Source organism: Mobula birostris, chromosome 2 (genome assembly GCF_030028105.1).
Source record: "Mobula birostris isolate sMobBir1 chromosome 2, sMobBir1.hap1, whole genome shotgun sequence".
Taxonomy (NCBI): domain Eukaryota; kingdom Metazoa; phylum Chordata; class Chondrichthyes; order Myliobatiformes; family Myliobatidae; genus Mobula; species Mobula birostris.
In genome coordinates, this window is record NC_092371.1 from 110,502,846 (window position 1) to 110,529,709 (window position 26,864).

The window sequence follows — 26,864 nt, forward strand, 5'->3', positions numbered from 1 at the left end:
GAAATATCAAGTCCTAGTAGCTCTACTGTGGAAGGCTTGGAGTCTTTTTTGAATTATTTCACTCAGACATTATACCCCCTTACTAACCCTCACCTCACCGCCCAGTAATGTATCTGAACTTTAGCCAAAAGTTCTGAAGAATAAATTAACATTGATCACGTTATTGCATTGATGATCCTCTCATCCAGTACATCTGAGTCTGGAATTCCAGATTGCGCCTAAACTACAGATCTTTGCTGATCGAAAATCAGCTGTTTTGAAAACAAAAGTAACGTGGTTTAATCAACTAATAAATTGTAATGGACAGTTATAGACATTGTTGGACGGCACAGTAGCATGGTGGTTAGCTTAATGCTTTACAGTACCAGTGACCCGGATTCAATTCCGGCCGTTGTTGTGACCACATGAGTTTCTTCCCATAGTCCAAAGACGTACACGTTGGTAGGTTAATGGATCATTGTAGATCATCCTGTGACTAGGCTAGGGTAAGGTCGGGGATTGCTGGGTAGCGCAGCTCAAAGGGCTGGAAGGGCTTATTCTGCACTGTAGTTCAATAAATAAATTAAAAATAACTAAATAAATGTTCATTCTGCCTTTATCATCAGGCTTCACCTCTGATGTTAAAGTTCAAAACAGGGAGAAGGTTATGTGGAGTTCATCATAATTAAGAAAAGGGCATGTCAACTGTCCCTTTAGCTGAAACAATTGTTAGAAATTGCAGTTTTAAATATTTAAAAACTTTTAGAAGCTAATTAACAACTGATTAAAGTATCACTTCCAGCAAGCTGTGAGTTCGTCTATCAAAATGCTATATTGCATATTGTATTTACTTACTTATTCTAAAGACTACTGGTTCTATCGAAGAAAATATTCTGCAGGATAAAAAGATTAGAAAGGTGGAAAGTGAATAAAATTTATTTAGAACATTTGTTTTAGAAGTTGGAACATTATACAATAGGGCATAAATTTAGGAAGCTTATGAATTATGACGGGGGGAAAGCAAATTAGAATGATAATACAATGAATTCTAGTTTCAGACAAGTAAGACTAGAGAAAAAAAATTTGTAGGGTGACAGATTGGAAGATTTAAAGACAAAAATTTAGTACTCCCTTGTGGCACTGGCCACAAGCTGTTGCTAAGGTAGTTGGAGATAGTTTAGACTGAAATATTGGTGAAGGTTGATTACAAATTGTACAATAAATCTTTTGTAATCCATCTGGAGATGTGCAGTATTGATGTCTTAGAAAGTCTCATGAAGGGGAAATAAGATTATGGGTAAGGAAGAGTTATAAATTAAGATCGTTGCTTTCTTCACATTCAGTTGTCTCATTTGCCTTCTAAGTGTCCTGAGAAATTTTACTCTGGAAGTTAACTTGCTTTGCTCTGTATCTACTTGTATGGTATTGTGACCCTGGGATGTAACAGAAGTAGTCCCTTGTGATTATAAACTGGATATTATCATTATCCTCATATGTACTGCCTCAATTGCGCTAAAGTTGGACTGAGCAAACTTTATTAGACAAGGCTGGATATGAATCAATAAGTTGCCTAATTTCACAGTAAGATGAGCACACAGAACCAAGATTAAATTGTATAATTTATCTTTGGATAATGAAAACAAGAAAATCTGTGCCTTGCCTTATTTGACTTAATATGACTTCTAGAGTAGAATTTCAGCAGATTGGAACTTTAAGATCTTGTAAAGTCCTTTTTTTCCCATTTAAGACAAAAACAGACCAGCTTGTTCAGCTTTCTAAAAGCCCTTCCTCTGCCTTGTTATCTCTTCTTATTCATAGTGGGAACTGGGGATCACCAAGACTCCAGTACAATATATTTGGGATGTTTTCCATTGATGAAACCAAAACAAGTTTATGAATTGCACAGAACAATGGGACATCATCAAAACCAGCTCATTTGCTAATCTGTTTATTATTGTCACATGTACCAAGGTACAGTGGAAAAGCTTTTGTTTGCATGCCATCCAGACAAATCATTCAGTACGTAAATATTTCAAGGTTGGTTTTTTTGTGTGTGTGTGTGTATTTGGTCATTGTCTTTTCTGGCACAAACTTCATCCCTCGCCATGGTGCAAACTGAATTTAGACCAAATATGCATAATAGTATCACAAATGGCCCTGAAGATAAGCATTAAACCCCAGCATCATTTTAAAATAAACCTATTTTTACCTTCATAGCATGACTCTACTTTTTCCCACCACCCCTTTCCTCTTAGCTTTCTCACCTTGCCGAATGCTCAAACCTAAGTCCATGTTTGACTACCCTGCCACCATTATTTTCTACCCTTCTAAGTGTGAACTCATTCAAAACACTACGATACAGGGATAAGCTTATAAGCTGGCCCCTTCAACCCACTTTGTGCCAAGCCTTTAACCTACTCCAAGATCAGTCTAACCCTTCCCTCCCACATTGCCCTCTATTTTTCTTTCATCTATGTCCCTATGTAGGAGTCCCCAAAGTGCCTCTAATCCATCTGCCTCTACTACCAACCCTGGCAGTGTGTTCCATGAACCTAGCACTCTCTTTGTGGGGGTGAGGGGGAATGAAAGTACCTCTCACATCCTTCCTATATTTACCTCCAAACACCTTAAAGTTATGCTCCTTGTTTAGCCATTTCCGCCTTTGGGGAAAAGGACTCTGGTGATTCACTCTTTCATAAGTCACCAAAGACACTCAGATCTCTACAGATGTACCATGCAGAGCATTCTAACTGGCTTCATCACCATCTGGTATGGGGATGCATAGGGTCGAAATGAGCTGCAGGAAGTTGTAAACTCAGTGGGCGCCATTGTGGGCACTAGCCTCACCAGCATCCAGGACAACTTCAAGGAGCAATGCCTCAAAAAGGCGACATCCATCATTCAGGACCCAGGACATACTCTCTTCTCATTGCTACCGTCAGGAAGGAGGAGGTACCAGAGCCTAAAGGCACTCACTCAATGATTCAGCAGTAGCTTCTTCCCCTCTGCCATCACATTTCCAAATGGACATTGAGCCCCTGAACACTACCTCACTACTTTTTTTTTGCACTACTTATTTAATTTAACTTTTTAAATATATATACTTAATGTAATTTACAGTTTTTATTATTTATTGCAGTGTACTGCTGCCACATAACAAATTTCATGATGTATGCCAGTGATATTAAGTCTGATTCTGATTTATCAAGTTGTACACCTCCATTGTCCCCTTTCATCCTCCTCCTCCTCTCCAAAGAGGAAAGCCCTATCTCATTCAACCTATCCTCATAAAGACACTCTCTCCAATCCAATCTGCATCCTTGTAAATCTCCCTTGCGCCCTTTCTAAAGCTTCTGCGCCCTTTCTAAAGCTTCTGCACCCTTCCTATAATGAGGTGACCAGAACTGAACACAATATTCCAAGTGTGGTCTGACCAGGGTCTAATAGAGCTGCAATGCTACCCTGCGGCTCTTGAACTCAACCCCCGGCTAATGAAGGCCAACACACCATACACCACCTTAACAACCCTATCGGCTTGCGCTGCAACTATAGATGTGGACCCCATGATCCCTACGTTCCTCCACAGGGCTAAAAATCCTGCCATTAACCTTGTATTCTTCCTTCACGTTCAACCTTCCCAAATGAATCACTTTACATTTTTCTGGATTGAACTACACCTGCTACTTCTTAGCCTTTGCATCCTATTGATAACCCGTTGTATCCAACAAAAACTTTCTAAACTATCCACAACTCCACCATCATTCATGTCATCTGCAAACTTACGAACTCACACTTCCACTTCCTCATCCAAGTCATTTATAAAAATCACAAAAAGCAGGGATCCCAGAACAGATCCCTGCGGAACACAACTGATCACTGGCAAATATGCTCCATTTACTACCATCCTCTATCCTTCTAAGGGACAGGCCAGTTCTGAATCCCCGCAGCCGGGTTTCTTTGGATTCCATGCCTCCTGACTTTCTGAATGAGGAATGGGGAACCTTGGCAAATGCCTTACTAAAATACATGTACTCCATGTCCACTGCTCCGCTATCTCCAAGGTGTTTTGTCACTTCCTCAAAGAATTCAGTCAGGCTCAGGAGATATCATCTGCCCCACAAAGCCACGTTGACTATCCCTAATCAGACACACAAAATGCTGGAGGAACTCAGCAGGTCAGGCAGTATTTGTGGAAATGAATTAACAGTCAACATTTTGGGCTGAGACCCTTCATCAGGTGACCCATCTGCTTCAAATGGACAATAATTATACTCGTCCCAAGAAGAGCAGGGGTTCATTGAACTGCCTCAATGACTATTACCCAATTGCACTCACATCTACTGTATTGAAGTGCTTTGAAGGTTGGTCATGGCCAGAATCAGCTGCCTCAGCAGGGACCTGGACCTGGACCTGCTGCAATTTCCTTTCACCACTACAGCCGATGTGATCTCACTGGCTGTCCACTTGGCCTTGGATCACCTGAACAACAGCAATACTATGTCAGGCTTCTGTTTATTGATTACTGCTCAGTGTTCCAACAAAATCACACCCTCAGTTCCAATCAACAAACCTCAAAGCCTGGACCTCGGTACTTCCCTTTGCATCTGGATCCTTGACTTCCTCACCAGGATTCCACAATCAGTGCTGATTGGAAATAATCCTTGTTGACAATCAACACTGGCACAACTCAAAGATGCATGCTTAACTCACTGTGCTACTGCCTCTGTACCCACAACAGTGTGGCTAGGTATAGCTCAAGCACCATCCATAAATTTGATGATGGCAGAACCATTGTTGGCAGGATTTCAGATGGTGACAAGGAAGTGTACAGGAGTGGGGTAGATCAGCTGGTCGAGTGGTGTGGCAACAACAACATTGCACTCAACAACAGTAAAACCAAGAAACTGATTGTGGACTTCAGGAAGAGGAAGTCGAGGGAACACAAGCCAGTCCTTATCGGGGGATCAGAAATGGCAAGGGTGAGAAGTTTCAAGAACCTGGGTGCCAACAGCTCTGAAGATATATGGGCCCAACATGTTGCTGCATTAACAAAGAAGACATGGCAACGGCTGTATTTGATTTGGAGTTTGAGGAGACTAGATATGTCATCAAAGTCTCTCACAAATTTCCGCAGATGTACCATGGAGAGCATTCAAACTGGTTGCATTACCATCCGGTACGGAGGGACCACCACACAGGATCGGAAAAAGCTGCAGGATGTTGTATACTCAGCCAGCTCCATCATGGGCACTGGCCTCCCCAGCATTGACGACACCTTCAAACAGTGACATGCTGTCTTCTCATTGCTATGGTCAAGGAGAAGGTAGAGGATCCTGAAAACTCACATTCAATGTTTCAGGTACAGCTTCCTCTCCTCCACTATCAGATTTCTCAATAGACAATGAACTCACTTCACTTTTTTTTTTCTTTTTTTTCCACTACTTTGTGTGTGTGTGTGTGTATGTATATTTATAGTTATTTTTAGTATTATATATTGCTACTGCAAAACAACAATTCTTACAACTTATACCACTGATGTTAAACCTAATTCTGATTCTGCTCAGCTCGTCCAGCATTTTGTGTGTGTTGCTCTGGATTTCTAGTCTCTACTAGGTCCTTTGTGTTTATCCCTAATCAGTCTGCTTTTTTCCAAATGCTGGTAGATCCTGTCTCTGAGAATCCTTTCCAATAGTAAGACCTGCCACTGACATAAGACTCACTGATCTGTAATTCCCAGGGTTATCCCTGTTAACTTTCTCGAACAAAAGAATAATATTTGCCACCCTACAGTACTCTGTCACTACTCCTGTGGCCAGTAAGGATGCAAAGATCATCACCAAAGGTGCAGTAATCTCTTCCCTTTCATCCTGCACTAACCTGGTCTGTATTCTGTCTGGACCCAGGGAATTATCTATCCAAATGCTTTCCAAAATTTCCAGCAGATCCTCTTGCTTACTGTTGACATATCAGCCTGTTCTATCCCAATCTCTGACGTGCAAATTAAGGAAACTTCTGCAAGACATGTTTAATAAAAGCTGGTGAATATGGCAGTTGTTAAAGAGAGATGAAGTATTGAGGTAAAATGATACCCATGGGTTTAACATTCAAGAGTCATAAAGAAAATGTTCAAAGAACTTTTTAAAAAAACACAAAACATTTCCAAATTATCAGCTGAGGGAGAATTCAATTGTTCATAATTTCTTTGGAGTTTGCCTTTAATGTAGAATGGGAAAAAATATTTAGTTTCAAAATGGTTGCCTTTTGCTCTCCTATTCTTGCAGTATTGAGTCAATGAGGACTTCTCATAATTGCAATGATTCTGCTGAAGCAAACAATAAAAGGGGAGGGAGCGTCGACTCAGACCATGAGAGGCCTGCATCGGGCATTTTCATGCCTTACAAGGCACAGACAATAAAAAATATCAGAGTTAATTCCACTGGAGCCGGAAGGGTTTGATTCATTACTGCTCTAAAATAAGTCTGTACTGAAAGGCTGCAGGAAGTGAGATCAAAATGAGTCCTTACAGCCTGTTCAGAGGATACTAAAAACATCGTTTGGATTCTGAACTCTGTTGATGTCCAGGCCAATGTTTCTCCTTACCAGCTTAAAAAAAACAGCCCGAAGCAAATCAATTTATTTTTAAACAGTCTTGCAGTGTCAGTTGGATGGGATACAATATGTAAAGTATTTTGGGTCATCTGAGAGTTTAATTTCATTCCCTTGGTGTTAACCACCAGCAGTGGTTTTTGCATTTAATAGTATTGTGAATTATTGAAGAAGGCTTATTCAGAAATGATATCCAGGACTAGGACAACTAAGGACATCTTGAATAGTTAGGCAATGAGGTGGAGGAAAAATGCATGACCTTCAAGGATTATCATATTCCTTTGCCCATTGTTAAAATGAAATACGTTCTATGTTTATGATACAAGTTTGAATTAGTCACTCTTGCAGGTTATCATTTTGCAGTGTGAAAAGCAGTCAACAATGAAAGGTAGCTGAGTCTTCTAGAAGTCAAAGATACCAGTGGAGTCAGCCAACTTGGGTGTGGAATTAAGTCACATCTGCCCTCACTAATTTTTTAAGCTTCATACGTACTGATTTCATAGCAAGGTGAGGAAGGGATGGCTACGTACATTACACATTGAATTTTTGTTCATGTTTTCCTGCCCTCCTGATTGGTCGTCAGTCTTTCATTCTTCCTGCAGCCACCAGGGCAGCTGAGATTTCTAGCTGAACCTGAAAGACGGCATTTTAGAACTGTTGTCTCTCTTCTTGTCGGACAGGCAATCACAGACTCCTACAGCATAGAAATAAGCCCTTTGGTCCAACTCACCCATGCTGACCAAGATGCCTTTCTGAGCTGATCCAATTTGCCTATATTTGCCCCGAATGAGTGTAAATATTTCTTCGTCATGAATCTGTCCAAAGTCTCCTCTAAATATTGTAATTGTACCTTTACTACCACTTCTTCTGGCAGTTTATTCCATAGAGCTTTCCATATTTATCTTGGAAAAACTAAGGTCCTATACATCCCAACTCTTGTACACTTGCGTCTTGTACAATGAAGGCAGGCATGCCGTGCACCTTCTTCACTACTTTGCCTACCTCTGTGGCCACTAAATACTTGTACCCCCTTGGTCCCTCTGGAACTGTGGTTCACAAACTTTATTGGTAACCCCCTTGACTCCCCGTCCACATCCCCTGTGTCCCTCTCTCCCTTTCCAGTCATTACATAAAAACAATAACAATTTTGATGTACGATGTACAGTGAAATAAGATAGAAACTGCAGATTCAGACCAATGACAAATAATTGCAAAAATTATGCAAATCTATTTAACGCTACGAATTAGATTATTTCTTTATTACAGTAAAAATAATTTTAGAGTGTGCATTCATAACCCAACTATTCACGACCTCTTTGCTTTCTCAACTTTCAACGAGATGGATGGGCTTGATGCAGTGATATCGGCTTCTCAACGTCAGGCTGAATGTCAATCAGCTGCAGTCTCATATTCCCACGTTCAGTAATTTGCGGTCTGTTTCGTTGTTCTGAAAGAAGTTGGGCGACTGTGTTGAAACTGCACTCCACTGATGTTGGAAAAGCAACAAAGAACATCTTGACCTTTTTCTACAGTGCAGAATAGTGTTCAGAGATTTCTTCCTGCAGCCGAAAGTCCTGAGAACCTGGGCGTCAGCTCAGTCATTTTGTAGCAAGATCAGTTCTTCCTTCCTGTTAATTCCTTATTCCAAGTGTTCAGGAACGGATTTATTACACAATCTGGAACTTGGACTAAGAGAAGATCCTGAAATCTCTCTGACATGTCTTTTTGCAGCTCAGCCAGGTGGGCACAGTGCATTTGAAGATCATCGTCTGGTATTCTTTCCTTCTCTTTCAATTCAGAGAGGCTTGGAAATTGGAAAAAGTCATGGCACCCCATGTTGTATTGAAATAGGGTTAACTTGGACAGAAATGAGGAGTCAATTAATTTGACTTTGATAAGATACACATCATTTCCTTACAATTGGAGAATGATTTCATTAAACTTTGCAAATAATTCTGACAATTAAGTAACGTCATGCTTAATATTCTTACTGAATGAAGCATTTGAGTCTTCAAAGAATTTTATCACAGTTTCAAAAAGCGCATAGAAGTCTCTCAGTCAGTTTCTTTTTTGAGAGCTGTCTGACTTCTGTGTGCAACAGCAAGCATTCAGGCTGTTCATCACTCTCAATACAAAGCTCTCGAGATAGTCAAGAATTGAGATCATGGGACTTGATTTTATTTACTACTCTGATAACAGTATTTAATGATTTATGCAGCCTACCATTTAGGGTTTCTGTGACAAGGTATTGTCTGTGAGTTACACAGTGAATGGTAAATATGATCGATACAGCTTTTTTCAGGAAAGTAATAACCCCGTGGTTGCCTCCTGTGATTGATGGTGCCCCATCTGTTGCACAAGCAAGAATGTCCTTCTCTTTGAAAAATTGATCAACAACCTGAAATACTGACTCCCCCTTCAAACCTGTTTCTAGCGCCCTTGTAAGTAACAACTCTTGAGCCATGATTTCCTCTTTTATGAAGCAAACGTAACCAAGTAGCAAAGATTTGTTGCTTGGCAAAGTTAATTCATCCAACTGCAGAGCAAATTCTGTTGTCCTAAGTACATTGCATAATGTGTCTTCCACATTCTCAGACACTTCATCTCTTCGTCTTTGAACAGAGTTGTTGCTGAGCGGAATCACTAGTTATTTAGTCTGGTGACTTAGAACTGTTCTCAGAACCTGCCTTACTGCTGGCAGAATCAGTTCTTCTCCAATTGTATGTTGCCTTCAATATTTACCAATGTGCAATGAAGTGTTTTGTAGTGAAGTGCTGGCAAACATGTTTTGAAATGTTTTCTGTTTCTGAAAGTTTTTACAAAGTAACTGAAAATAGGCCAAGTTCTTGTTTGCTTTATTAGAGTGTATTCAGTTCAAATGTTCAAAGAACCTGGACAGTTTCATTGCCTCATTTGGAAAAAAAACTTTTTAACATTGTCTGCTATTGGTTGCTTGGTGCTGGTATAAATCCATACTTCAGATACTTCACACCATACTGTCTACTCTTCTTCATTTGGTCTGCTTCTGACATTTTTGTTATGAATTAATGACCACGGTCAATCACCCATTGTTTAAGTCCAACCTCAGGCGCATGATCAATAAAGGGGAAGGTTATGATATCGTCAGAACTCAGGCAAAACCTCACTCTCTGCCTGAAGGTATAGAAAGTGGGGCAGCAATATCTCACTTGGCCCATGATCGAGAAATACAGTGAAGACCATTTGAAAGGGCGGATTCTGAACTTTACCCCATTGAATTCGAGAGTCTAATTCACAAGAATTATGTCACTGCATGATTAGAGAATGGGAATCATACTAGCTAACACGATACAACAGTAGTGAATGGCAATATTGTGTGGGCTTTGTCTGGAAATAATCTGATTTCTTCCGTCCAGGTTTCTCATGATATGCCAAATGCAGAAGTGTCACACTACTTTTCAACAAATACAACATGCTTTGAGCAAAGTCTAAAAGAACAGTGGGTTAGCAAGAGATGAGGTGATGATTGTGATTATATATGAGGAACTGATGATCAAGTGCTTCTAACTAGTAAGTCACTTATTAAATTAAGCCTGTAATCCTCAGCTGCCCTCCTTGCTACTGAGCACCCCCCATCGCCCCCTTTATCTTTATTGCCCCTCAGAAACTCCCACCACCTCTGGGGGGACAATATCAGCCCCCATGGGAACTACTGCTCCAGAACATAGAACAGTACAGCTCGGTGCAAGCATTTTGGCCCACAATGTTGTGTCGATCTTTTAACCTACTCTAAAATAAATGTAATGCTTCCCTCCTGCATAGCCCATTTTTCTTTCATCCATGTGCCTATCTGTGTGTCTCTTAAATGTCACTAATGTATCTGCCTCTACCAGCACCCTTAGTTCTACACTCCACTTTTGACTTACAATATCCTCCATGGATCTGGCCCTTCATTATGTCTTGGTTTAACTTCCGAAAGTGCATCAGCTTGCTCTTGTCTAAGTTAAATTTCATCTGCCATTCCTTGGCCCACCTTCCCAGATGATCATTGAAATCATCAATGTAAATGGGGACCCAATACAGATTTCTGACCCTGTCACACAATGCTAGTTGTAGGCTTCCAGGCCTAAAGGCAGACCACACTTAACTCCTTCCTCCGCAACTACTTAGTATACAATCCTGGATCTTGTGTGATTTCACTTTCTGGGCCACTCTACCAAGCAGGACCGAATCAAAAGCCTTGCCTAAGTCTATCTAGACAGTGTTTTCTGTTCTGCTGTTACCAATCCTCTTGGTAATCTCTTCAAAAAAAAACTCAATCGCATGTGAGACGCATGATTTCTCAAGCTCAACGCCATGCTGAGAATCCCTAACCAGTCCTTGTCTTTCCAACTGCAGACAGTTCCTGTATCTCAGAATGCCCTCCAGTTAACCTCACAGTTAGGCTCACTGGCCTGTAGTTCTCTGGTTTGTCTTTGCAGCCCTTCTGAAAGGCACAACATGAGTCATCTTCCCATACTGGAGACCATGGCTAAGGAGGATACCACAAGGCCCAGCTTGCTTGCTGCAACAATACACTGCAATTTACCTGCGAGGCAAGAATTGCCGAGAGTGAAATGAAGTTTGAAGAATACTAACACGGATTTAACTTGGGAATTAAAGTATCACAGTGGCCCAGTATATGTTTTATCCGTTGAAAATACTGGGAAGTTGAAATGTGCGGTAATGTAATAGGAACCCAGATTTGTACATGCCTAAAAGTTAATGTAATGTGATTGTAGTACTGAGTAGTAACCCCAAGTGGCAATCCTACCATAGGAAATTGTCGAACAGAACTTTACAAATCATCATAGTTGTAACATTCAAACTGATGTTTTGGCATATCGAGAAAGGAGCCTCACGTATTAATGTCTATACATTGCTTTAGCCAAAATCAGATGGCTAGTCCTTCATATCATTTGCCATGAGAGCTGAGAGGACCTTAGTTGCAGTGTGGAGACGTGCAACCTTTTGCACTATGTCTCTGTCAGACTGTTCGTGCTCTTGAGGGGAGGAGGCATCCAATTTGAGGAAAATAAGGCAACAATAGTGATATTTAGTAGCTTTCCCCCTACATACCTCAGACTTTAGATACAACACTGAGTCATGTCATCTGCAAAAATTCTCTGACGACTCAGCAATAGTTGGGTGTATAAAGGAAGGATGAATACAGGACCCTGGTGGAAGACTTTGTCAAATGATGCAAGCTGAATCATCTGCTGCTCAACATCAGTAAGACAAAGGAGATGGTGATGGACTTTAGGAAGACTAAGCCTGCACTGTTTCCTGTTAATATTGATGGTGAGAACGTGGATGTGGTGAGGACCTACATGTACCTGGGGGTGAACCTGGATGACAATCTGAGTGGAGCACCAATACAGAGGCTGTGTACAAGAAGGGCCAGAGTCGCCTCTATTTCCTGAAGAGACTGAGGTCCTTTGGAGTATGCAGGCCTCTCCTACCAGTCTGTTGTCACCAGTACAATCTTCTATGCGGTGGTGTGCTGGAGCAATGGCATCAACAGGGGTGATGCCAACAGGCTCAATAAACTGATTAGAAAGGCTGGCTCTGTTATAGGAGTTCAACTGGACACACTGGAGGCTGAAAGGCCTACGGAAAATCCTGGCAGTTCTGGACCATGCTTCTCAGCCACTTCGTGCCACCTTGGCTGAACAGAGGAGTACTTTTAGTAAGACAACTGTGCCGCTCCAAAGGGCACTATCTGAGGTCATTCTTACTCTCAGCCATTGAGCTCTATAATGAGTCAACCTATAGCCAAGGAAATGATGACTCCCTCCTGTTAGACCTTTTGCGGTAACTTATTTTTATACTTTCTTACTTTTCTTCTAATACTTGTATATCTGTGCATTTGTAATGCTGTAATTTTCTTTGGGATCAATAAAGTATCTATCTAGCTATATAATGTTTTCCCCTTTTATCATTCCATTGTCATTTCTGGGTCTAAATCCAATTACACAGTTGGAATTTCTTCACCATAAGATTGCAGCAGGTCACCCATCTTCCCCAAGGTCCAGGAAATTGTGAAACAAATGCTGGTTTCACCAAAAGACTGGCATGGTAGCATAGTGGCTAGTGTAACACTTCACAGCACCATTATCAGGGTTCAGTTCCCACCACTGTCTGTAAGGAGTTTATTCGTGATTGTGTGGGCTTCCGCAGGGAGCTCCAGTTTCATCCCACATTCCAGAGACGTTCAGGTTAGTAAGTTAGAAACTTAGAAAACCTACAGCACAATACAGGCCCTTCAGCCCACAAAGCTGTGCCGAACGTGTCCTTACCTTAGAAATTACCTAGGGTTACCCATAGCCCTCTATTATTTTCAGCTCCATATATCCATCCAGGAATCTTTTAAAAAACCCTATCATATCCACCTCCACCACCGTCACTGGCAGCCCATTCCACGCACTCACCACTCTGTGCATTAAAAAAAACTTACCCCTGACATCTCCTCTGTACCTACTTCCCAGCACCTTAAAACTGTGCCCTCTCGTGCTATCCATTTCAGCCCTGGGGAAGAAGCCTCTGACTATCCACACGATCAATGCCTCTCATCATCTTATACACCTTTATCAGGTCACTTCTCATCCTCTGTCACTCCAAGGAGAAAAAGCCGAGTTCACTCAACCTATTCTCATAAGGTATACTCCCCAATCCAGGCAACATACTTGTAAATCTCCTCTGCACCCTTTCTATGGTTTCCACATCCTTCCTGTAGTGAGGCGACCAGAACTGAGCACAGTACTCCAAGTGGGGTCTGACCAGGATCCTATATAGCTGCAACATTACCTCTCGGCTCCTAAACTCAGTCCCACGATTGATGAAGGCCAATGCACCATATGCCTTCTTAACCACAGAGTCAACCTGCGCAGCAGCTTTGAGTATCCTATGGACTCGGATCCCAAGATCCCTCTGATCCTCCACACTGCCAAGAGTCTTACCATTAATGCTATATTCTGCCATCATATTTGACCTATCAAAATGAACCACCTCACACTTATCTGGGTTTAACTCCCTTTGTCACTTCTCTGCCCAGTTTTGCATCCTATCAGTGTCCCGCTGTAACCTCTGACAGCCCTCCACACTATCCACAACACCCCCAACCTTTGTGTCATCAGCAAATTTACTAACCCATCCCTCCACTTCCTCATCCAGGTGATTTATAAAAATCACAAAGAGTAGGGGTCCCAGAACAGATCCCTGAGGCACAGCACTGGTCACTGGCCTCCATGCAGAATATGACTCGTCAACAACCACTCTTTGCCTTCTGTGGGGAAGCCAGTTCTGGATCCACAAAGCAAGGTCCCTTTGGTTCCCATGCCTCCTTACTTTCTCAATCAGCCTTGCGTGGGTACCTTATCAAATGCCTTGCTGAAATCCATATATACTACATCTACTGCTCTGCCTTCATCAATGTGTTCAGTCACATCCTCAAAAAATTCAATCAGGGTGGTAAGGCACAACCTGCCTTTCACAAGGCCATTCTGACTATTCCTAATCATATTATGCCTCTTCAAATGTTCATAGATCCTGCTTCTCAGAATCTTCTCCATCAACTTACCAACCACTGAAGTAAGAATCACTGGTCTATAATTTCCTGGGCTACCTCTACTCCCTTTCTTGAATAAGGGAACAACATCCGCAACCCTCCAATCCTCTGGAACTTCTCCCATCCCCATTGATGATAGGATCATAGGATCATCACCAGAGGCTCAGCAATCTCCTCCCTCGCCTCCCACAGTAGCCTGGAGTACATCTCATCCGGTCCCAGTGACTTATCCACCTTGATGCTTTCCAAAAGCTCCAGCACATCCTCTTTCTTAATACCTACATGCTCAAGCTTTTCAGTCTACTGTGAGTCATTCCTACAATCACCAAGATCCTTTTCCGTAGTGAATACTGAAGCAAAGTATTCATTATGTACCTCTGCTATCTCCTCCGGTTCCATACACACTTTTCCACTGTCACATTTGATTCGTCCTATTCTCTCACATCTTATCCTCGTGCTCTTCACATACTTGTAGAATTTCTTGAGGTTTTCCTGAATCTTGTCCACCAAGGCCTTTTCATGGCCTCTTCTGGCTCTCCTAATTTTATTCATAAGCTCCTTCCTGCTAGCCTCATAATCTTCTAGATCTCTATCATTACCTATTTTTTGAACCTTTCATAAGATCTTCTTTTCTTCTTGATTAGATTTACAACAGCCTTTGTACACAACACACATTAAAATTGCTGGTGAACGCAGCAGGCCAGGCAGCATCTCTAGGAAGAGTCCTGACGAAGGGTCTCAGCCTGAAACGTCGACTGCACCTCTTCCTAGAGATGCTGCGTGGCCTGCTGCGTTCACCAGCAATTTTTATGTGTGTTGCTTGAATTTCCAGCATCTGCAGAATTCCTGTTGTTAGCCTTTGTACACCACAGTTCCTGCACCCTACCATCCTTTCCGTTTCATTGGAATGTACCTATGCAGAACTCCACACAAATATCCCTTGAACATTTGCTACATTTCTTCCATACAATTCCCTGAGAACATCTGTTCCCAATTTATGTTTCCAAGTTCCTGCCTGATAGCCGCATATTTCCCCTTACCCTCAGGCTTTCCTAACTTGTCTGTTCCTATCCCTCTCCAAGGCTCTGGTAAAGAAGATAAAATTGTGATCACTATCTCCAAAATGCTCTCCCACTAAGAAACCTGACACCTGACCAGGTTCATTTCCCAATAACAGATCAAGTACAGCCTTCCTGAACACACGTAACAAACTCCACCCCATCTAAGCTCCTCACTCTAGAGACATGCCATTTGATATTTGGAAAGCTGTGGGAATGCTGTGTTGGTGCTAGACGCATGGTGACACTTGTAGTCTACCTCCAGTACATTGTCAAACTGTGTTGGTCATTCATGCAAATGGCACATTTCATTGTATGTTTCAATGCACAGTATATATGACAAATAAAGCTCATATTTAATCTTTAATGATAATTCATAAATTCTACTTTTGCATTAAGTAATTTAAGTTTAAAAATAGTATTCTTTGTGCCATTGCAAAAATCTAATTTATTCCTCAGCACTGAAGTTAATGAACTCAACAGCTATAATGATTTGGATGTTTTATTATCTGCCCTTAAGTTATTAGTTTTCCAAGGGATTAGCTGATTACGTGGTATTTTGCCAAATTGTTGCAGACATTTTAGAAGGACTGACTACCAACGGAAGATTCAGAACAATATATTTTTTACGTAAGTTTTATGTCAGTGTTAGTCTAATGAACATGTGTTAAATTTGTGAGAACTTGGTGATCACAGCTCTGCTTTACTAGTCAGACTTGCTGTACACAAGGCAGAACCCACAACTTGGACCTACTGTAACCGTGACAACTCAGGATGAGTGACAACTGATAATTGATCTCACTGTGTATGAGAAATTTCAATTAGAGGGCACAAAAAAAAATCTTTTGAAGGATAGTTTGTGGAAACTTTGCAGTCAAAAATGCTCAGAGCTTAATACATTTTAAATAAAGAAAAAAACAACTCTAGCATGTCATAAAGCCATAGCACGAGTAGTGAGGTTGGAATTGAAGTGATTTGGGCAACGGTGTAGCAGATCATTGACTCAGTGGAAGCTCTGCAATTATTTTATACATTATTTTTAGTAGCTATAATTGAATCTACAATCTATTTTTGAATCTCAAACACAGGTGAATTTAAATTATGATTTCTTCCCCCTACCAATTTATGTTAAAGTGGCAATGCACAATGAACTAAAGTGTTCAGTGGGAGAGGGATGGACGGTGCAGTATTGTTGTTCAGTAATCAATGATATACATTTACATTCTTATATCTATATTAATAAATTCATATTTTTTCTCTGAAGAGAATTTTACTATCTTAATTTTGATACATCAATCGCATCTTCCAAAGGTTCACTTATTATCAAAGTATGCAACTCTGAAATTCTTCTTCTCCGGATAGCCACGAAACCAAGAAAGAAAAGAACGGTAGCATGATCATCAACCCCAAATCCCTCCTCCCCCCACACAAAAAGAACAAACAAAAACAGAACAGGCACATCAACCTGTAAATTCCCCTCACCTGCACACAAAGAATGAGAAAGGTCAAGTGAAAAATTTAGAATATAGAACAACTAGAAGGCTGTAAAAAGTCTATAGTCATATCGAAAACACAAAAATCCTGGGTAATGTTCTCCAGGGACAGCAGCAGGCCTTTCACTCTCTGGCAGCAGAGCGACCCCACCAGCGATCAAAAGGCAGTCTCCCCTCTCCATCGCAGAACAATCCCACTAGTGATCAAAAGGCAGTCTCCCGTCTCCATCGCAGAACAATCCCACTAGTGATCAAAAGGCAGTCTCCCGTCTCCAGTAGCAGAGTGATCCCACCAGCGATCAAAAGGCAGTCTCCCGTCTCCATCGCAGAACAATCCCACTAGTGATCAAAAGGCAGTCTCCCGTCTCCAGTAGCAGAGTGATCCCACCAGCGATCAAAAGGTAGTCTCCCCTCTCCAGTTGCAGAGCCATCCCATTGGCGATCAAAAGGCAGTCTCCCCTCTCCAGTAGTAGAGCCATCCTACTGGTGATCAAAAGGCAGTCTTCCCCCTCTTCCGTAACAAAGTGATCCCACCAGTGATCAAAGGCAGTCTCCCCTCCTCCGTAACAAAGTGATCCCACCGGCGATCAAAAGGCAGTCTCCCCTTTCCCTGGCAAGATGATCTCACCGGCGATCAAAAGGCAGGCAGCTGGCTTTCACCTTCCGCATTCGCTTCATTCATTCAAAAACCAATTTAAGTGTGTGACGTGTTAAATTTGCTTTATGTATGTTTGTTCAAAATGTGTAAATCAATTAACTGCAGTATTTCTGCAAACCATCCTTCAAAAGATTGTTTTTGTCCTCCCAAGTTGAGATAGCTCCCATGCACGAGGAGATCAAACAAATACATTTACTATTTTATTCCACAACATAATCATTGAAGTGCTTCCTTGAATGTCTTCTATATCTTTAGAGATTTTTTTCCATGAAGACCATGGTAGTCCATAAAAAAATTGAAATTTATTTGGTGTTTTTGCTCTGATCTATGATGCTGGGTTGAATTAGGATTGTACAGTCTCTAACTAAATTACTCGTGCTGTATCACCTCTACTGCGGTCACGACTGAACAGAGCATTACTCCGCATTTTATTCCAAAACTTATAAATATTATCCACGCTTTTTTAGCCCCTTTCTTTTGCACACCACGTTTTCACCTGCCATCTCCTCAAGAGATTGGAAGAAAGCAAAAAATTGACTGAGGAAATAAAAATAGGTAAAGAGAGAGAAAGAAAGAAGTCAAGGGTAAAGAGGCTGCAATCTCTGGATTGTTGTCAAGCCACAGGAGTTGAGAAGAGGCTCTAACTGAAATTTATAAAAATCTGATCATTACACACTCTTGACGCATGCAGGATGTTTAAAACCATTCAGCCTGTTGAGTTTATGCTAAGTCATGGAGTAATCCCTTTCTCTTATTCATTTTCACTCTGACCTTGTCTCTCTCACTTGCCACCCCCATCCCCACCCCTGATTTCCTGATTCTCCTAAAACCCACCTACGCTAAGGGCAAACAGTAATCAATTAGCCCACCAGCCAGCATGTCTTTGGATGTGGGAGGACACCCATGTGCTTACAGCAAGAATATGCAAATCAATCGCAGACCTCACTGGAGGTCAGGATGGAATCTTCTTTAAAGGGCAATGGAACTCTTCTTTAAAGGCCAATGAAAGAGCATCTTGAAATACTTCTAAGATAGATTCCGGTTAAGCACAGAAGGGAAAGAGAAGGTGGAGTTGACGTTATAGTCAGATTAGTCCAAATTGTGGGATTGGCTTGAGAAGGTGCCTGTTTACAACAACACAGTGTGTCACAGTCTCCCTGGGGTCTCTTTTCCATTTCCATAGGTCATTGCAGATTGGCCCTTGACAGTGACGGCTTTTCCTTGAGCATTTTACATGTGGAGGAGCATCAGACAGAGCTGCACTGGATAACAGAATCTGTAATTTAACATCACTACGTTTAAAACTTAAAAATATGCACACTTGTGGATTCCGCAGCCAGCATTACATGCAAAACGAATTGCGGTCAAGCAAGAGGAAAGATACGTGTCTGCTGTCGGTTTTGAAGATTTTTTTTCTACTTTGCCACAATACATAACTGTGTAAGCAGTGGGGAGGAGTTCAGGTGCATGATGTATTTCTCATAGTAGTTTTTGTGCAACATCAGAGGAACATGCAAGTGTAAACTCAAGTTGCAGGTTTAGAATCTTTAGTTGAGCAATATCTGTGGTCCAGACTGAGTCGTATCTGCAGTCCAGACCTGTATTAAATAACTGATTCAGTCTAAGACCAGCGTTAATTAATATTTGTACGAATCAGTAACAAATTCACCTACTAGGGTAACTTTTGTGATTTCAGCCAACAGAAACTTTGGGTTGCAGACAGTTCTGTGAGCCCATGGTAAGCTGAGGACTGTTTATATTTAAAGAACACTGCTGCTGCTGAGAGTAAAATAATTTGGGACAATTCCTGTGGTCTGGATTTTCTTTAGTCTGGCACCAGTCAAGTTCCAAGGGTGCCAGACTAGGTTTTCTCCATATAGTTTGCAATTCTCAATTATGATGGTAACAGTTTGTAACTTACCAGCTTAAATCATCTATCTTCTTGGTGATAATTAGTGGAAACCTCTGAATTTGCTTGAACTATGAACATTTTAATATAAAGATGACATATAAATATCATGGTGTTCAAGGGAGTTCCTCTCACTGCACCCCATCACTGAGGAAAGCAAATATACGTAGCTAAGAGCATCCAAATCAAATTTGCACCTATTTCCATAGAACCAAAGGTCCATATTAGTGTGATTATATTTACTTCTCACAGTACAGCAATGCAGCTCAGGAACCGACGTCAGAACACGATGTTGTATTGAACTAATTAAACTAGTAATTAAATGCCCAACTAAACTAATCCCTTCTGCCTACACAATGTTCCTCCATTTTCTGCACATTCATATGCCCTTCTAAGAACCTCCTATAAATGCTTCCACTACCACCCCAGCACTGCATTCCAGATACCCACCACTGTGTATAAAAATCTTGCCCCACAATCTTGTTTGAACCTAAACCCTGTCAGCCTAAGTACATGCCCTCTAGTATCAGACATTTGTATCTTGGGGGAAAAGATAGCAACTGTTTACCCCATCTATGCCTCTCATAATCTTACAAATTACTGTAAGGTCTCCCCTCAACCTGCACTGATCCAGGAAAACAACCCTAGATTGTCTAACCTCTCCTCGTAGCACATATCCCCTAATCCAAGCAGCATCCAGGTAAACCTCTTCTGCACACTCACTAAAGCCTTAGCATCTCTCTTATAATGATGTAACCAGCACTGAATGCAGTCTCTACTACTGCAATGAGGCCATGGACTGACAGGTTGAAGGAGCAACACCTTATAGTCAGTCTGGATAGCCTCCAACCTGATGACATGAACATCGATTTATCCAGCTTCCAGTAATTGCCCTTGCCCTCCCCCTCCTTCTCCATTCCCCATTCCCATTTCCCTCTCTCACCTTATCTCCTTAACTGCCCATCACCTCCCTCTGGTGCTCCTCCCCCTTCCCTTTCTTCTGTGGCCTTCTGTCCTCTCCTTTCAGATTTCTTCTTCTCCAGCCCTTTATCTCTTTCACCAATCAACTTACCAGCTCTTTCTTTCACCCCTCCTCCAGTCCCAGTTTCACCTACCACCTTGTACTTCTTCCTCCCCTCCCCCCACCTTCTTACTCTGACTCCTCTCTTTCCAGCCCTGATGAAAGGTCTTGGCCTGAAGCATCGACTGTTTACTCTTTTCCATAGATGCTGCCTGGCCTGCTGAGTTCCTCCGGCATTTTGTGTGTGTTACTCTTTTGGTTCTGACTTTCTCTGCCCCCCCCCCCATTGTCCAACAATATCTTGTTGTTTATCCATCAATTTTTTTGAATCGATTATAATTCTAGTTTGGATACAGTTATGTGGCATTAGCAGTCTTAGTCATCTCAGGGGAGCAGGCACATATACTTGTAATCCTGGGTGGTGATAGTCAGCATGCTATCATGCCAGGAGGGGGTAAGTGGAGAGAGGACAGTTCACAGCACAGCCCAGACCAGTCTTGGCTCCACACAGACCTGCATCTGCTTTCTCAATGGATGATGATCAAGATGAGTAATCTTACTATTTTCGGTAATAATTTTATTACCATAGCCAGTAAATCAAAGATATCACCAGTGCTTGACCGACTCAGCACAGAATAGACACTGAGTCTGGGAGCATTCTAGTTTACACTAAAACACTAGAACACCACAGCACAGTACAGGCCCTTCGGCCCTCGATGTTGTGCTGACCCAAAAAAAGGTTCTAAACCCACACTACCCCATAACCCACTATTTTTCTTTCATCCATGTGCCTGTCCAAGAGGCTCTTAAATACTAATGTTTTAGCCTCCACCACCATCCCTGGCAAGTCATTCCAGGCACCCACAACCCTCTGTCTAAAAAAAACTTACCCCTGATGTCTCCCCTAAACTTCCCTCCCTTAACTTTGTACATATGCCCTCTGGTGTTTGCTATTCGTGCCCTGGGAAACAGGTACTGGCTATTCACCTTATCTATGCCTCTCATAATTTTGTAGACCTCTATCAAGTCCCCTCTCATCCTCTATGCTCCAAAGAGAAAAGTCCCAGCTCTGCTAACCTTGCCTCATAAGACTCGTTTTCCAATCCAGGCAACATCCTGGTAAATTTCCTCTGCACTGTCTCTATAGCTTCCACATCCTTCCTATAATGAGGAGTCCAGAACTAAACACAATACTCTCAGTGTGGTCTCACCAGAGATTTGTAGAGTTGCAACATGACCTCTCTACTCTTGAACTCAATCCCCCTATTAATGAAGCCTAGCATCCCATAGGCCTTCTTAATTATACCTGTCAACCTGTGCAGCAACCTTGAGGGAAGTTTGTATGATTCAGTACCACACTAGGCATTGCAGTTAATACTGTCTGCTATTTTACAAGAAATAGCCAGAAGCAAGTATTTAAATGTTTTAAAGAACAATATAGCATACACTCACCCTGGCATGAGTATAAATCATGGTTGCACAACCCGGACAGGGTTCTGTATAGTGCATTCCAACACAACACATTGATTTCAACACAAGCTCGCTAACTCAACAGAAGATTTTAATTGTCAAAATTCAGTTCAGCAAATTCTAACATTACTTTGAAATCTATTAAGCAGTAAAGTTGTTTGCATTTGTTATTAAAACTTTTTTTCTTTTCTTTTTTTTAGGATAGAATAAAAGACACAACAGTAAGAATCTTTTTTTATTATTATAATAGAATATATTTACTATTTTAATTTCTTTATAATCCTGCTTCAGAATGGCGCAGTAATTCCCTGATTGTATCCACTTGTCAAACATCTGCGGCATTGACAGCACAATTAGCTATTTCGCTTTTCCGATGTTGTAAATTTCACTTTTTTCTTCAATTGTTGGTACTGTAACATATATAATAGTATATAAAAATTGCATTATACGTGGACGAGTGAGCATGAGTAATGAGGATGAAATTTAATCTCTGGCTTTGTACGGCATCTGCAAATTTCTTGAATTCTGCCTCACAGTTTAAATTGCCCGAAATCTGCACACTTAGCTTCTCTCCCCCCACCCCTTTTAAGAGAGCAGCATTTCAATTGATAACATTGTGTAAAGTCTGTGCCTTTGTGGGTCATATGTTTATGTTAAGAGGAAAACTTCATGATTATCGGTGATTGTGACATTGCAGATACTTGGCAGCCAGTTTCAGTGGCCAGGAATTTGCCAAGGATTAATGATGAGGTCATTAGCAGTAAACTATAACAACGAGGTTTGCCATCATCTTGGTGCATGCAACAAACAGTTGAATTCCCTGCTCTATGTTTTGCTTTCATATCTTTCCTCTGTGTATTTGGTGAATTGAGGAGAGTTCAAAATACAGTGGATTCTGCTTAATTGGGACACATTAGGACCAGTACATTTGGCCCAATTAAATGGCTGCCTCAATTAGCTGAAGTTTCATTGAAATGGTTAAAAAGGTATAAAAAAGACAAACTACTGTTTAACTGCGTAACACATTATGTGTTTAAATGAAATACAGAACAAAGTATAACAATATCAACACTACTACAGTACTATAAAACAGTGTATTAGTTCCTAAGGCAGGTTTGGTGGTTGTCCATCGTGTCTGATGATGATAGGAAACCTACATGGGAGAGTCTTTAAAGTGAAAAAGCCATTGCATTGGAATAGTTCCACTCTCTGGACCTCAGAAGTCTGGGTCTAGTGGACCGAAGGTCGTCACAACTGGGATCTTCCTTAGTTGCAGTGGGTGATCGTGCCTTCTTCTGTGCCTTGTTGTGCCCTTTGCTGTCCACAGAGCATTGCAGAACTGCCTTCCTGGCCATTGGATCAGACTGTAGATCTCATCCATCCAGCCTGCCAGTGCTGACTTTGCAAGCTAGGACAGGCATGTCCCTATCTCTCCAGGGTATGAGGCTCACCTGGTTTAGCCCGCCTGTCAAAGTGGTGTACCAGGGTGTGGCTGCTGTCACATGCCAACAGCGACTTGGAGCCACAGGTGAGAGCTGAATGTACACGGCCATGTTCTCTAGATTGACTGTAAGTTAACAAAATCAGCGCAGTCACCTAGTGTAGATAATAGACTGCCTTCATGCAATTTTTGATGATTTTCCATTGTAACATTCAAGATGATTGCTGATACCTTCAAATTCTTCGTAGGTCCTAACTTGATGAAGTAGTGAAATTGTTTCCTTTTCACTCCCTACCATTCCTGGCATCTCCAAGCCTGAATACTTGAATCCACAGTGAGCGAAACAGTTCTGAATTGGTCTTACTCCTTATTTCTCACCAAACATCCGTGACAAAATTCACTGCTTTTCAAACACAAGCACTCACAACTGACACTATTTTAAAAACTGTTCGTTGTAAGCACGGTGCAGTGTCTAACCACCACACAAGTGCATGCACCCGATGCTAGTTAGAAGCTGTTTGGCAACAGTCTCCTGTCTCAATTAAGCAGCACGGTGTCCAAAGTAAACAAAGGGAATCCTGGCTATTTTCTCGATTAGTTTTTGTTCTTTAAAGAGTTGTCTCAAGTAAGCATCTGTTGGGCACGTGGCTAAGTGGTTAAGGCGTTCGTCTAGTGATCTGAAGGTTGCTAGTTTGAGCCTCAGCTGTGGCAGCGTGTTTGTGTCCTTGAGCAAGGACATCGCTCTAGTGTCTGTGCGAGGAGTGGTGCCCCACAGGGACTTCCAGTCTGCGCCTTGTAAGGCATGAAAATGCCCAACGCAGGCCTCTCATGGTCTGAGTCGACGTTCCCTCCCCTCCCCCTCCCCTTGATTAACTGAAATCCAGTGTATTTAGATACAGCAGGTAAAAAGCCCTTCAGCCCATCAAGTCCATACTGGTGATCAATCCCCACCCCTCCCCAACCCACTTACATTAGCCTACATTTCAGTCCGACTTTGCGTTCTCCACACATTGTTATCAATTCCCCAGGTTCTAACTCTCACCTACACACCAGAGGATAATTTACAGTGGCCAATTACTTGACCAACCCACATGTTTTTGTGATGTGGAAGGACCGCAAGCATCTGGAGGTAACCAGCTCAGACTTCAGATATCAGCAGAGGGGCAGCACAGTTAGTGTAACACTATTACAGCACCAACGACAGGGACTCAATTCTCACCTCTGCCTGTAAGGAGTTTGTTCGCTCTCCCTCTGACCCGCGAGTTTCCTCCCAGGTGCTCCTGCTTCCTTCCACTTTCCAAAGACATATAGATTTGTAGGTTAATTGGTCACGTGTGTAATTGGGTGGCGCGAGCTCGTTGAGCTGGAAAGGGGCCTGTTACTTACTGTGCTGTATCTCTAAATCAAATCTAGATCAAACTCAAGTCTCTGGTGCAGCGGCAGCAGTTCTACTAGCTTCATAGCTGCGCCACCAGAAAAGTATTCTGCTTTGCCAATATTTCTGTTGCAAAAGAAATTCCTGAAGGTGTTGCCACTTAAGTTTGTAGCAAGGTTTTAGCAACATTCAAAGCCATCATTTACTATATGACAGTCTTTTTGGCCCGTAGCATAATTTGTCATTCCCTCAGATAATTCAAATTCCATCACATTTCATTAGAAAACAAGTTTATGATAAATTGTCTCCATTAATTTTGTGTTTAATTCTTTATTTTGTTCTTAAAATGTTTAGAATATTAGTTTAAAATTTTGCATTGTTTTTCATGGGTGCAGCCTGTAGGAATTCTTCAATGTGGTTAGGTACTTGTCCTGTTGATAACCTGAATTGCAGAATCACACCTGAGATCCCCAAAGCAGAGATCAGGATGAACTTCACATAGTGAAAAAGGAAATCCACGTTACAAAATCTCTGAACCATGGAGGCATGAGATCGCAGATGCTGGAATTCTGGAACAACGCACAAAAGCGTTGGACAAACTCGACAGGTCAGGCAGCATCTGTGAAGAGAAATGGACAGTTGACATTTTAGACAAGACCCAAAACGTTAGCTGTCAATTTCCCTCTGAGTGTGCTGCCTGACCTGCTGAGTTTTTCCTACACCTTTGTGTGTTGATCACTTAACTTCTGTGTGAGCTGCTATTCCTTGCTGATGACTACAGAATTGTAGTCTCGGTGTCTTTAGAAACATGGATTTCAAGGGACGAGACCACTGTTTAAATTTTGCAGAGGTCAGGTTATTGATGAAGGTCACTATAGCATGCTGGTACTTACTTCTGAATTGAAGGCAGTAAGTCAATTTGTCAAGCACTTCTGACATTGTAAGACGTGATGTCTAGGATGACCGCTGTTTTACTTAGTATGAACTGACCCAAAATACACATTGAAATGTTATGGCATCTAATTCATTGTTTTTGAGGGGTTTTTTTTGTTGTGGTGGTGCTTATCTCAGTAGTACAATGGAACTAGAAAGGGACCTTGGGCTTTTGGTCTTGTTGTTGCTTTTGTTCATTGAAGTTTGTGTGGAAGTACTATAGGTTGATGTGGATGGTACTGACTTTTGATTTGAACCTGTTAGTTTGGAAATAGTGTTTGCCCAAACACTTGTGACTGATACTTCCAATGAAATGATTCTCGGCAAACTAGGTGACAGTATTATTTATAAATAGTTACAAGTGATCAGTAATCAATTCTAATCTATAAGCTGCAAGACCTTGGCCTCAATACCTCCTTGTGCAGTCAGATCCTTGATTTCCTCACTTGCAGACCCCAGTCAGTTCGGACTGGCAACAATAACTCCTCCACAATCTCCATCAGCACACGTGCACCACAAGGCTGTGTGCTTAGCTCCCTGCTCTACTCACTTCACACTTATGACTGCGAGGCTAAGCACAGCTCCAATGGCATTATTTAAATTTGCTGATGGCACCACCGTTGTTGGCTGAATCAAAGGTGGTGACAAATCAGCATATAGGAGGGAGATTGACAATCAGGCTGAATGGTGCCACAACAACAACCTCTCACACAGTGTCAGCAAGACCAAGGAGCTGATTGTTGACTTCAGGAGGAGGAAGTCAGAGGTCCATGAGCCAGTCCTCTTCAGGGGATCAGAGATGGACAGGGTCAGCAGCTTTAAATTCCCTGGCATTATCATTTCAGAGGACCTGTCCTGGGCATGGCACTTAAGTGCAATTATGAAGAAAGGGCAACCGTGCCTCTACTTCCGTAGAAGTGCGAATATTTGGCATGTCACTAAAACTTTGACAAACTTCGATAGATGTGTAGAAGGTGGTAAAGGAGTCTCAGACTCACACCATCAGGTTCAGGAACAGTTATTACCCCTCAGTCATCAGGCTTCTGAACCAATGGGACAATTTTACTCAACTTCACTTGCCCCATCACTGATCTGTTCCCACAACCTATCGACTGACTTTCAAGGACTCTTCATCTCATTATTTTTTGGTATTTGTTGCTCATTTATTTATTAATTTTTTTTCCTTTTGTATTTGCATAGTTTGCTGTCCTTTGCAATTTGAGTGCTTCTCCATCTTGTTGGGTGCGGTCTTTCATTGATTCTATTCTGGTTCTTGGATTTGTTGAGTTTGCCCACAAGGAAACGAATCTCAGAGTTGTATGTGGTGGCATATGTG

General features: G+C 41.7%; 1 protein-coding gene across 6 annotated transcripts in view; it reads left to right on the plus strand.

Moving 5' to 3' along the window:
- sobpa (sine oculis binding protein homolog (Drosophila) a) overlaps positions 1 to 26,864 on the plus strand; it is a 224,241-nt gene that overhangs the window by 136,085 nt on the left and 61,292 nt on the right. For 4 of the 6 annotated variants that reach the window (XM_072246136.1, XM_072246134.1, XM_072246137.1 and 1 more), the window contains one exon: positions 21,980 to 22,000. The exons of the other annotated variants lie outside the window; for them this stretch is intronic. In XM_072246136.1, coding sequence (XP_072102237.1) covers positions 21,980 to 22,000 — 21 coding nt within the window. The remainder of the gene's footprint in view (positions 1 to 21,979; positions 22,001 to 26,864) is intronic. 6 annotated transcript variants of the gene reach the window in all.